Source organism: Antechinus flavipes, chromosome 4, assembly GCF_016432865.1.
Source record: "Antechinus flavipes isolate AdamAnt ecotype Samford, QLD, Australia chromosome 4, AdamAnt_v2, whole genome shotgun sequence".
Taxonomy (NCBI): Eukaryota; Metazoa; Chordata; class Mammalia; order Dasyuromorphia; family Dasyuridae; genus Antechinus; species Antechinus flavipes.
In genome coordinates, this window is record NC_067401.1 from 24315370 (window position 1) to 24328165 (window position 12796).

The following is a 12796-nucleotide window of genomic DNA, read 5'->3' on the forward strand; positions in this document are numbered from 1 at the left end:
GATTTGGAATCTGGGGAATTTATGAAAATATCAGTGAATATTCTACTTTATAAACTTCTTCAAAGGGTACCAAATACAAAATCTATCTTCTGAAAATAAGGAAGCAAGGATGAATCCTGCAGTTTGTTTTGTAGTAGAATACTAACACAACAAGCTTGGTGTGAGAGCTGCGTTCTAAACCCAGTTCTGCCACTCAATTGCTAAATTACCTTCTCTTCCAGGGCTACAGTTTCTTAATTTGTAAAATGAGGGTAAAGGCCTAGCTAATCTCTTAGGCCTCTTCCAGTCCTGAAGACCTAACTCCAAGTGACTGAGCCAGAGACTTCCTAGTTCCCCAGTCCCTCCTTATTCCAGCCAATGGTTCTCTGGTGTCCTGGATGAATTCATATGCTTCAACAAGAAGGACCAGAGCACATTGGCTTCAGTTTAATTAGTTTGCCTTCAGTTTATTGGTTTCTCTGCATCTTCTTTACCTTAGGGACTAACCTAACCTCAGAGAATGAGATGATTGTTTGAAGGAAACAGATTGGAACTCTGCAGGGTGAGCCTTACAAAGTCCCATTTCTAGCAAGAAGAATCATAGAATCTGGAACGTATTTCTCACAAAACATGGAAAATGTATCTAGTGGTGAGCCCAGTAATTAGAATTATTTTAACATGATGACTTAGAATTCTTCAAAGAGAGAGGTCCTTTGAAAATTTCCTTTTAAATTAACTATGCCAATTTAAACTTTAAACAAAGCTGACTTTGGATAAGATTAGAATGTGTTACAAAGATAGAAGAGTGATGGAAAATTTTTCCATCTCTTTCTCATTGCAAAATCAAAAATCAAATGCATCACACACTAAACTTCACACACCCAAACCTAAGCAAGTTTATGAGGCCGCCAAATGATGGAATCATTCATGTGTGACTGTTTCAGATAATCATATCAGCTTTTCATAAGGGGTACTGCTTATCTCATGCCTGCCTCCCAATTCAGATTACAGAACTCTCATCTAAAGTGAATATTTAAATAAATGCAGAGATGCTGGATGTCAACAGAACAAATGTAAAAAGAGCCTTGCCACAGATGCTTAAACAGCTTCTGGCATAGCAAGTACGCATGTTAAAGCCTGGCTGGTTTGAAATGTTAAGAAAAGGGGGTGGGGGAAATGAACTTTGAAATTACTTGGGTTCCGATTAGCTGATATTTGAATTTAAGACAAATAGGACATCTGGATGTCTGGGGGAAGAGCATTTGCAGAATTATGTAGAGCTCACTCAATGAGATTTTGCTGCATATATAAGACTCTAGAGAGATTAATTTACTTGAAACCTGAGCAAATGCTCTGAGATGATGTATTTTGTTTTTTAATCATACCATTTGATAGATGAGGGACAGCAGGAGGAGCAGGGAAGGTCTAAACAAGCAAAGGTTGATTTTTAGCTGAATCTTCAGGCATCGAGCAAATGAATTTCTAGCTCACCTAAAATATGTCTGCCCTTTTGTATGTTAAAAATATAACTAATGTACAAGATGATGAAAAGAAAGAGGAAGCCCGGGCTGCATGACTCAGTCAGGCCCTACAATGGTTGGCCCCAATCCAAGATTAACAATTCTTTGGATTTCCCTCACCAAAATATGAGCCTGAAGCAGTTTGAGGAGCGTAGAGAAATGTTGTCCATAGCATGGCAAGAAGAAAACAAACAGGACCTTGAGAGGGGACAGGTTTCCTTTTTTTGAAGAAACCGGAGACTTGAGAAGAACATTCAGATTTGGGAAGGGGCTCATGGGATCGCCCGTGTGTTTGATGACTTTAGCCATGATTGACGATGAGCAAATTAAATTCCCTAAATTCTCAGAGCGGTGGCAGGCCTCTTAGAAGTGGCCTGTCCCATCAGTTACCGTCAGAACAATTGATTCCCTCATCTGCCCTTACCTCCCCTCCATGGAACGCTCAGGCAGCAGATTCTCTCCCTGACTGGAGAAGTGGCTGCCAGCTTTGCTGTTTCACTGTATAGCTCTGTGACCTACTTTAGCAAAGCTAAGCTGAGTGGTGAACAGGACACTGAAGTCACTCCAGTCAGAGGAACAGGATTCCTTAGACTTAAACAGCCCTTGGGATTGAAGTGAGAGCTAGCTTCTTCTTGTTTTCATTTTAGGAAGGTGGGAGATAGCTGGTTCCTATCCTCTCATTCCCTCCTTCAATCTGATGACCTCTATTGTTTGTACTGTCTTTAAATAATCTTGGTTTCTTTTCCTTTTTTTTTTTTTTTTTGGCAAGAACTTGCTCAAGATCACATGGCTAGTGTCATGTCTAAGGTCAAATTTGAACTCAGGTCCTCCTGACTCTGGGGCTGGTGTTCTATCCCCTGTCCCAATAAAATGCTCCTTCTTGGTTCCATCCTCTCATCCTTTAAGCCGTTTTGGTGGGTCTCCTCTGAATCTCTTCTAAGTTCTTTTTGTTGTTGCTATGTGGAACTCAGAACTGGAGTAGGATCAGACCAGACCAGAACCGATACTAACAAAAGTTTAGTCGAAGCCTTTTTTAAGGTTGTATATCCCTTGATTATTTCAATCAAGTGAGATAATAATTTCCCACTCTGCTTCTAAACATCAGCAAATGTTTAAGGGCACTTTATTGTGTCCAACAGGATAATATATTAGATTTCCTTAAGCAATAACTTTGAAGCTTTAGGAGTTAAAAAGTTTTTAAAAGTTTTAATGATTTTAAATGGAAATCTTTCTAGATGATATGACAATATCAAAATGAATATGGGTACCTAGACTGTGATTTCATTGGTTTTGGGATCCTAAAGGTAAGAAATGCACAGAGGCAAGCTCCTCTGCAACTCATACAATGGTTAAGAGAGGCCTCTAGCACCTAGAGCTTAAGAGTTGCCCACCATCACAAAGGCTGTTCCATTATTCCATACTGTCTCTTAGAACAGAATATATCGGATATCTTTTCTTTAATGATTCACGGTCATTGTTAGTAATATGAGAGGCTGTTGAAGTAGGAAGGACTTTTTTGTTTTTCCACTGAATAGTTCTAGATTGCTGTATTTCTTGAATTCTGGAAGCTGCTTTTTATGACTGGGATTTTGGGACCTCCTCCCTGGCTGTTAAACTCTCTCATTCCTCCCCTCTGTTAACAGACCTGTCTCTAGCAATGCTTCCCCTCCTCCTTTGCTTTCCATAATTTGCTTTCTTTAATTTGCTGGTTCTAATGTGCTATGGCCTGGGAAACAAGATAATCAAACTTGTTAGAAGTGTAAACAGTGAGTCAGTTTAAAGAAATAGCAACAGGCTCTAGATGAGGGAAGTAGGGCTCTGGGAGCAGTAAAATACAGAAGCTTTAATGGACAATTCTGTGATGTCAATTTTGCCTATTTGGGTAATTTTTACTTCTTTCCTTGCTCTTGGCCATGTTCTTCTTGGTAGCTTAAGTTACGAACTGGGTATTCTTTCTTCTAGAAACATTACCTTTTGTCTTCCAGAAATATAGAGCTAACTGTTTACCTGATTTGACTTCCCTTCAATTTAACTCATTTATAATCACTTATTGTGTTTAATGTTCTGCTTCTAATTACTTATTACGTGCAGTGCATTGCATTAGGCAGAAGCCAGAAAATTTTGTTAAGACAACAGTCCCCATGGCAATCTACTAGATAAAACCCAGGAGGTTTATCTTGGGAATTGGTGAATTGCATCAACAATGAGATCACCCTAACTTGGGCTACTTACTAGGTAAGAAGTTTCTGAAAAGAATGCTCCTAGTGGGTATAGAACAGAATCAACACTGTTTTTTCTTTTCTAAAAGAAACAGAACGGCCAGTTTAGAGGCCTGAATTGGCAATACCATCAGCAGGCACCACTTCCCGTTTCTGCCTTTTATATCTGTCCTGTTGTATTTATTTTTTCTCCTTGCTCATTAGTTAAAGGGACTTGCACTTTTCAACATTTTCTGTGTTGTAATGTGACCCCCTTGTTAGGTGTTACCCAATACAGGAAGAGGAAAACCTCAAAGAGAGGAAGACAGCGTGACACTCACTGCCAGTGAACCCCACAGAAGCTGTCCCTGGGAAGGGCTAGACTAACCTTACAAAAGCCAGGAAGCAGCTCCGAAGGCAGAGAGAGATGGCAGGCACACCCCCTTAGCTCTTGATTCTTGCCCTTAGGTTTTTCTTATTATTTTTTTAGAGGTCAAGAAAGAAAGCAGGGTACAGGTCAAAACAGGTCGAGGAGTGTTCTGAGTATATGCTTCTACTATATGTGCTGAGTTTTTGGAAAAGTTATAACTTTTGATGATGTTATAAAGTTTAAAGAGTATTTGTTCTCCTTTAGAGATCACAGCCACTGATTCATGGAGGACTTTTAGGTTTACTACAAGCTTTACAGACACTCCTGCTCTGAGCTGTGACTGCAGCGTCACAGACAGCTCCCAGATAAGGAAAGTCCTGAGGGAAGGTAAGGAAGACTTGCAAACACTCTGTAGGGTCATAGAGAGCAGCTTGGAGCTGGCCCTAGAAATAACTTGTCCAGGATCATTTACACATAATCAGGTTATGTTTGTGTGACGACGGATTGCAGATCTTCCTGTTTTTGAGGCCTGTTCTCTACCAGCCATGTTGCTTCTCTCACAATAGAGACTTCCTCTCTGCCTTCTAGAGGCAGTTTAGAATCAACACTGTCAGTCATGACTTCTGCCTTCAATGTAGGGAGATAAATATTAATATCCCCATTTTATAGATAAGAAAGTTTCAGAGAGATGAATGACTTTGCTTGTGATATTTACCACAGGTAGTATCTGGGCATAATTAAAACTCAGATTTCTCCTGACTCCAAACCCAGAATGCTTTTCACTAAACCTATTTATATGAATAAATATAAAGTTAAAACATAAATGGAAACTATTAAATTAAAATTATGTAATTAAAAAAGAAAATTAGCCACTGTTACAAAATGCTAAATGTTAGAAAGCAATTTAAAATCTAACCCCAGCCACTAATTAATCATTTACACTGTCACGCAATAGGTAAAACTACTTAAAATACTTGAGTCTAGTTAGAGAATTCCATCACCCCAGCAATTCATCAACCTGCTGCCAATAGGGTGAGTTGTTTCTGAACCTTGCCCAGATGCTCTCCAAAGAACAGGCAGCATCTGTCACTGGCCTGCCCTCTAGGCCCTCTCAGGGTGGATCGGGAAGGCCAGAGTCAAAACTGGCTCGCATTGCCATGGCCTTTGAGAAGCAGCCTCACCAACACGTCACCATGAGACATTGGGCCAGGATCTGAAAGCATCCCATCTGTATCACCTCATCACCAGGCTGGCTGCAGGGTATGGGCCTGGCAGTGCCCAGGAAGTGACAGAGGACGAGTGACGGGTCCCAATAAAACCGTGGGTAGTTAGTTTAAAAACTGAAGCATTCAAGTGAGACATTTTGTATCTTATTACATCTTTTTTAAAAGTTGTTTTCAAATGCAGTCAAAATACTGCAACTTTTTACATCCCCCTGTGCATTAATTTATCTTTTTTTTTTTTTAAAGGATTAAAAGGATTCAAGGATTGTGGAAGAGAAGTTACCTGTGATCAATAATTGTTACACTGGAGGGTGGAATCCCCAAAACATCACAGCTCTGCAAGAGTTCTCTCTTACGAATCGTCCCTTGATTGTAGTAATTGCCTGGGGATAACAAATAAATCCAGGGCGAGTTTATATCACACTGGAGATAGGGGGTGGCTTTTAGGCCATCTTTGTGATTATGACAGAAGGCTGTGACAAAGTTCAGAAGCAAGGTAATCATCACACATCGCGTTGTCACCATCACATCTTGCTGTGAGACTTTGGGCAGGCTCCTTGACTTTTTGGAGCATTAGTTTCCTTGTCTATAGAGTTGTGATGATCAATTGTAGGGGAAATGCTTGTAACTATGTAATAAAAACAAAAAGCTGTCTCAAAGTAAGATATTGCAAAACATTTCACACCTGCTTTGGTTGACATTAACTTTGACTACCTATATATGTGTGTGTGAGCACAGGTGTACACCTGCATTCACACACACTCATTCTGTATCCAGTTTGTGAGAGGCATCATTATTAGCCTCAAAACCCCAATGGCCTGCGTTTAAATTCTGCCTCTGATCTAGGTCAAGCCCAGTCAAGCCACTTAGCCTCTTCGCATAAAGACTTCCTGTGTTGGGAAGGGTTTTGGCAAGCATTGCTAGAAATGAGTTCCTCACCTAGGGGCTCCCTTTATTATAAAATGTTAAGCCCAGTCCCTATCTCTAAGTGTTTTCCATTGCTTTATCTTTGTACATGTTGTCTCTGTCATAAAGAACATGTAAGCTAAGGACCAGGACTCTTGTTTTCGTCTTTATATTTTTAAGGCAGGGCATGGGAGGCCCTTGGAGGTGCTTATGATGTTAGCTGAATGAATACATGAATGAGAATCAAGGTATGGTGAGATCATAAGCTCTCAGATTTAGGTCTGAAATGGGCCTTAAAAATCAGCCTTTAGGTGGTCGGTCCATTAGATTCTATAAAGAGACTGAAGCTGAAACAGGCAATATCCTCATATGTGGGGTGCACATATTTTCAATATCTGGAAAATGGAGCCTTTTCTTTTGGGGGGCTTATATCTTAAGTCATATCTACAAACTGCTTTCCATTACAAATATTATAACACCTAAATGCTGTTTAAGAGTATTCTGTGTCAGACTGCACAATATATATTTGTTCTTTGATGACACAGGAAACGTTAGATTGATTCTAAGACTGATCTGCCCAAGGCCCCATGTCAGGATTGAAAGTTCCTTAAGATATAGGAGCATGTGGGGAAGGTTAGTATCTATCATACTTTCCTTTCTCCTTTCCTTCTCTCTGCCAGAAAACAGAATGCTTTTAAGTTTTTATGGCAGTTTGGGGGAGTTTAAAAGAAAACATGACATGAAGCTTGGAGAGGAGTTGAGTCTTAGCAATTCTCAGATACTAGTCTTAGAGAACAGGAATTGGGGTTGGCCTATCTGATTTACTTTGCATAGCACCCAACACAGTACCCTGTTAGGAGGAAATGATGACTTTTGCTGAGTTAAAACTGACTGTTCTCAGACATGATCATTTAAAACCCCAAACATATGGGACTCACAATCAGATTTCTATTCAAAAATCTTTATTCTCAAGAGTAGTAAGTCTTCAAAAACAAATTGTGTTTAATAATTCAGCCAAACTGTTTAAATGCAATCATTTAAAAACATTTGTTTTCAAATTCCAAACTTTTTAAAGTTTACATTAAAACAAAATTAACCTTAAAATAGATTAACCATTCAAGCATTGTAGAATCAAGACCTTTTCCCATTTCCTCCAGGGATACCCTTCATTTCTTCTTCTAGTTTGCTGGTACAAAACACATGTTTATAATAACAAGTAGCATAACCTTAGCTAAATTGAATGCCCAGCTTTTATTTTCCATCTGTGAGAGAAAAGTCCAGCAATGCTTTGATGAACGTTGACAGAGAGTAGGAAATGCAACAATATATTTAAATCAATATCATTCGGCTACATTTTTAAGCAATTAAAAAAATTGTTTCTCCATTGACTGCATTGTAAATTTGTCTGTTTTGAAAGAGTTAGAAGAAACCTTAAGAATTCACCTAGTCCAACCCATTCATTTCAGTGGAAAGGTTAGCTTGTCCAAGGCCACAGCACAAAGATCACAAAATAGCACCTGGCTTTCTGTGATGGGATGGCTTCTACTTATGGGATTAACTCTTTAGAAACTCAGCCCCCCAGGCTCCTGGGTAAATATCAGGGATCCTAATAGGGCAAAGTGTAATTTAGAAATAGAAACACCATTTGGGTCACTTCTTAGCCATAAAACACATTACATTTGCTTTTTAGTCAAACAAAAAATGGGAATCTGGCACAAATTTCACCATAATAGGCCATAAAGATACAAAACTTCCGAAACCAAAAACCAGAAAAGAGGACCAGAAGAAAGAACACAGTTTCTATTAAAATAATACTTTTATGCAATTGTTAATAAGACACTCTTTAGCATTTACAACATAACAGGAAACACTCCAGCAATCCTGAGATACCATAGTTAAATTGTTGGGGATGGGAAAAAAGCTGCTACTTTTGATACTAAGTTGAAAAATATATAATACAGTTTCAGAATGTATTGATATATGTATATGTATGTGTGTGTGTGTTTAACGCAATTTTTCTGTAGATTTCAATTCCAAGGAAACTAGTGAAGCCTTTTTTCAAGGTTCTTTATGGAAATTATACCAAATAAGTTAAATGATCTATAGAATCTGTAAGATAGCGAAGTGAGTTATTAACGTTTTAACAGATAGCTACTACAGTTCTGAGCACTCAAGGTCTGGACATTGTTAGGTTCCAAGAATACTTGTCCTATAGAGGCTAACATTTTAGTTCAGAGAAGACACATATGTGAAAAGATTAATAACATGAGGCAGCTAAATGTATGGTCGATAAGACACATATCAGCCACTAGAAAGGTCAATTAACTTTAGTGGCACTTTGCAATATGGTTTTATTTGAATGCCAATGTAAGAATAAAGCCTACGAAAGAATCCATGTACCATCCATGTGCATTACATTCTATCCACGAAGAAAAATGAATTAAATTTTAAAATGTGTCAAAACAACATACAGAAAAATATTCTTTTCCTTGTTTCCTCCCTCACCATCATCACATATTTCAAATCCCAATAATACTGGAGAGTTCATCATTAAAATGATTGAAACCATAACTAAGCTAGCATATACTTTCAAAAGAAAGAAATTTTAGTTATAATTACTTGGATAAGCTTTTTTTTTTTTTTTTTTGCCTAATTTTTTGAGAGATTAATGGTAGAGTAGAATACCAGATGCTGGACTAGAAACCTGAATTACTGCACTTCTAATCTAGGACCTGCTGCCACCTCTTGTGTGAAAGAACACATCAGATGCTGTTTTCTTATGTGTCTAATGACCAAGGGTGGTGGACTCAATGGTTTCCAAAGCCCCATTTCAGTTTGGAAGTTCTTTCTATAGATTCAGTCATAAATCCACGTCTCTACTTTGCACATATATAGGAGATTTATCTATTTTATAATTAATTTTGTTTTAAAATGAACTTTTCAAATTGGTTAGTAACTGGTTTGGAATTTGAAAACATAAATGTTTTAAATGATTCCATTCAAACAGTTTGAACTATTTATTAAACACCTTCATTTATTTTCAAAGATGTACTATTCTTGAGGATACATAAGAAACAAACCTGATTTTTGGGTCCCATATTCTTATTTTACTTCTGGCTTGGTCAAAGTGAATAGATTCGAACTTAATATCACAACAAAATTTCTCTTGCAGTATTTTAAACAATCTGACAAATGGATCATAATAATTACAACTATACAACCGCGGATTACTTCTTTTGGGTTACCAGGCCACCAAAAGAAATCACTGTTGAAGGGACATTTGCTTTAACAAGGATACCTTAGGAACATAACATTCAAATTGTGTAGTGGTTATGGAATCAGAGGACAGGGGTTTCAATTATAATTTATTATCTAACTGACTAGCCACATCTCCACATCTGCAAAATGAGGAGATTGGACTAGACCAGTTGGAAAGTCAAGAAGCCTTTATAAAGTGTCTACTATGTGCCAGTGCTGTTCTAAGCACCGGAGTTCTTACAAAAGAAAAAAGAGACAAACCCCAGTCCCTGTTCTCACTTCTTGGGTGTAGGTTCTAGGGAGTCTGAATCCAATCCCTATGAAGATCTCTAAGTTTTAAGCTTTCATTACTTTCCCAGATTTTTAGTTGAGACAGTCAGTTCGTCAATAAGCATTTAGTGGCTACTACGTTTAGGCATAGTGCTAAGTAAAACTTCTGGAATTACAGGGAGAGGCAAGAACCAGTCCCTATTCTCCATTAGTCTTGGGAGTGTCTGGCCTGGGGCGTCCGAATGCTGGAGGCAAACCCTACTTGGCTGGGAAGTCCCTTTTCATTTCTTCAGACTGTGGACTGAGGCGGCCAGCAGCCTAACAGCCGCTTCGGAGAAAACAACGTATCTCACCTCTACAGCGATCGTTCAAAAGCTGGCAGATACTGTTTTTGATACTTAATATACCTGGTAGAACTACCAATGGAACCAAAGATGTACTTGATGAGAGCCTCTGGCTGATCTTGTCCAGCTTCAGGCTCTTCATTTTGATCTAAATTCTCTAAGGAAGTGTTTCATCCAAAGGCGGCGGGGGCGTCCCGGGTCCCTGCAGAGGAGGGGAGAGAGGGGATATCCCGGGTCCCGTGGGGAAGCGACCAGGGCTTGGGTCTCCCACAATGAATAAGGCCGAACAAGACAGGCTCCGATGAACACACTTTATTGCGGGGCGCCTGCCCCGTGCCCCGAGTCCCTCGCGGGAAGACTCCCAGCTCCCACCCCCCGCACTTCCAGGGGAGCAGCTCCGCTTGGCTCCCCGTCCCGTCCCTGCCCGCCCGGAGCCTCCTACCTGCGGAGAAGCAGAGCAGGGAGACCCGGTACCTCAGCCGGGTCAGGCCCAAGAGCGTGGGGGCAAAGAACATGGCCTCGTCGTCCGGGTGCGCGGTCAACAGCAGGACCCTGCTCCCGGACCCCTCCCGCCCCACTTGCTCGTCCAAGCCCTGAGTCCGCCCCGAGCAGCCCCAGGCCCAGGCCCAGGCCCAGAGCAGCAACAACCCGAGGCCGGCCGAAATGGCGAGCGGCACCGCTACCGGTAGCGCCATGGCGACGCCGGCTGCCGGAAGGGACCTGCCGGAAACTGGACTCGGTGGAGAGCGAGTTCCGTCTGTCCGCGGGGGCCGCCCTTCAGCACGCCTGCGCAGAACCTCCCTTCTTGCGCGGGCCCGGCAGGTGTCAGTTTCTCCGGCCCGGCCCCGCCCCGGCCCGCCCCGCCAGGCAGTGGAAGCAGCCTCAGTTTCGGGCTGCCGGCTGCGCCGCTGTGTCTTCGTTTTAAACCGCTCCGGGTCGTCCCGCGTGCTAGCTTCTGTGGGCCGCACTTCTTTCCCACCTTGCCCTCCTGGGAGATCTCAGGCCCTCTAGCCTGTTCATTGAGCTCCCTCCGGGGAGCCTGGACGCTTGGCCCCACCTTCTCTTTTCCTTCGGTTTTTTAATGCAACGTGTTTCCCACTAGACGTGTCGAGAGTAGCCCCCACGGCCCAAGCAGGACCCCCCGGGCCGCCGCTCCTTTCTCTTTGCTCCCTTCGAGGCCTCTCGGGGGACAACGGTCCCGGGCGGGTCACAGGTGGACCTTCGCTCCTGCCCCTCGGTGTTCGCCCCAATGCGGTCCAGGCTGGTTCCCTTTGGGGTGCGTTCCCAAGCTGGGAAGGGGTAGGGAAAGAAAAGCATGTTGTGGGCACGGCGTGGGCGCCGGCATCTGCCTAGACGGCCACGCGCGAGGGGCTGCCCCCGGGGACTCAGCCTGGGCAGGACGAATGCTCTCGGCCAGCTTGCCGCGCGGCCTTGATCCCACCCCGCAGCCTGAAGCTGGGGAAGCCTCCGTCAGGCGGCCTCGAGCCCGGGGGATGAAAGCAGGCCCCTCGGGGTCCCCGAAGGCGACCCACAGGGACAGAGTGGAAGGAGGAGCAGGTGGGTAAGCCCCGGGGGAGCCGGGAGCTCCCCACGTGTAGCACCAGGAGCCCCGGCAGGGGGGAGGGGAGCGAGCAGGTCAGCGCGAGGCCGGCGCCTGGAGTCTGCGGGCGGGAGGGACTGCCGAATGGGGGGAGCTGCCACCCTCTTGCCCCCGACCCCGGAAGGGGGCGGAACCTGGGAGCGGGGGCGGGGCCGGCGCGGAGGCCGGCGCGGGGGGAGGGGCGCACTCAAGATGGCGGCCGCGCTGGCGGAGCAGCAGGGCCCACGGTGGTGGCGGCGGCGGCGGCAGTGGCGACAGCGACGACAGCAGCAGCAGGAGCAGGAGCAGCAACAACGGGGCTCGCAGCCGCGGCGGCGACACGAGTGACGGGCGAGCGCGCGCGCCGGCCCCGCCGAGGGGCTGCGGGGAGCCCCCGCCCGCCCGCCGCCCTGCTCGCCCTGCCTCGCCGTGCCCCGGCCCGCCCGTCCGCCCGCCGCTCCTTCCCCTCTTCGTGCCCCGGTCCGCCCGCTGCCGGTGAGTAGGCCCCGGGTGGTGGCGTCGTCGGGGGGGGGGGGGTAGTGGGAGCCGTGCGTGCTAGCGCCGGGGCCCCGGGGAGCGGGCCGGGCAGGGCCAGGGAAGGAGGGGGAGCAGCACGTGAAGAGCCCCGGTGCCCCCTTCCCCCACCTCTTCGGCCCTGGCAGGAGGGGTGCGACCGCTGACCCCAGGAGGGGGGCCCGGGGTGGGGCGAGGCTCCCACCCAACGGACTCCGCCTGGGCGCTGCCCCTGGCCCGCCCGGCGAGAGATACAAAGGCCGCCAGAAACGCCCGAGCTATCCGGTACCCGGTAGACCGGCCCCCCACTTTACAGCGCGGGGTGGAAGGGAGATTGTGGATCGTAAGGCTCAGAGATGACCTTAGGGACCTCTTAGGATGACTCCGGGATCCAGATTCCGAACTTTGCAAGGAGGGAAACTGAGACCTAGAAAGGGGCCAAGGACTAGCCAAGATCACAAAGGTCATGGGATCTTATATTTCGAGTGGGAAGGGATTTCGAGGTCATATCTTAGGATCTCTAATTTTACGGATGAGGAAACTGAGATCTTAAGGGAAGGGACTAGCCCAAGGTCACACGGAGAACAAGTCGAGCCACGTTTTGAATCTCGGTCCTTAGACTCCCAAGTCCCGCTC

At 44.6% G+C, this 12796-nt stretch overlaps 2 protein-coding genes across 2 annotated transcripts in view; one reads left to right on the plus strand and one right to left on the minus strand.

Annotated features, from left to right (window-relative positions):
* Positions 1–11802, minus strand: part of PIGL (phosphatidylinositol glycan anchor biosynthesis class L) — a 134496-nt gene extending 122694 nt beyond the window's left edge. Inside the window, exons 1-2 of the mRNA XM_051992086.1 lie at positions 10511–11802; positions 5574–5673 (exon numbers count right to left, since the gene is read on the minus strand). Coding sequence (XP_051848046.1) covers positions 5574–5673; positions 10511–10763 — 353 coding nt within the window. The 5' untranslated portion in view covers positions 10764–11802. The remainder of the gene's footprint in view (positions 1–5573; positions 5674–10510) is intronic.
* Positions 11803–12036: 234 nt separating this feature from the next.
* Positions 12037–12796, plus strand: part of NCOR1 (nuclear receptor corepressor 1) — a 174184-nt gene continuing 173424 nt past the window's right edge. The window contains 1 exon segment of the mRNA XM_051992080.1: positions 12037–12142. The gene's annotated coding sequence lies outside the window, so the exon portion shown is untranslated.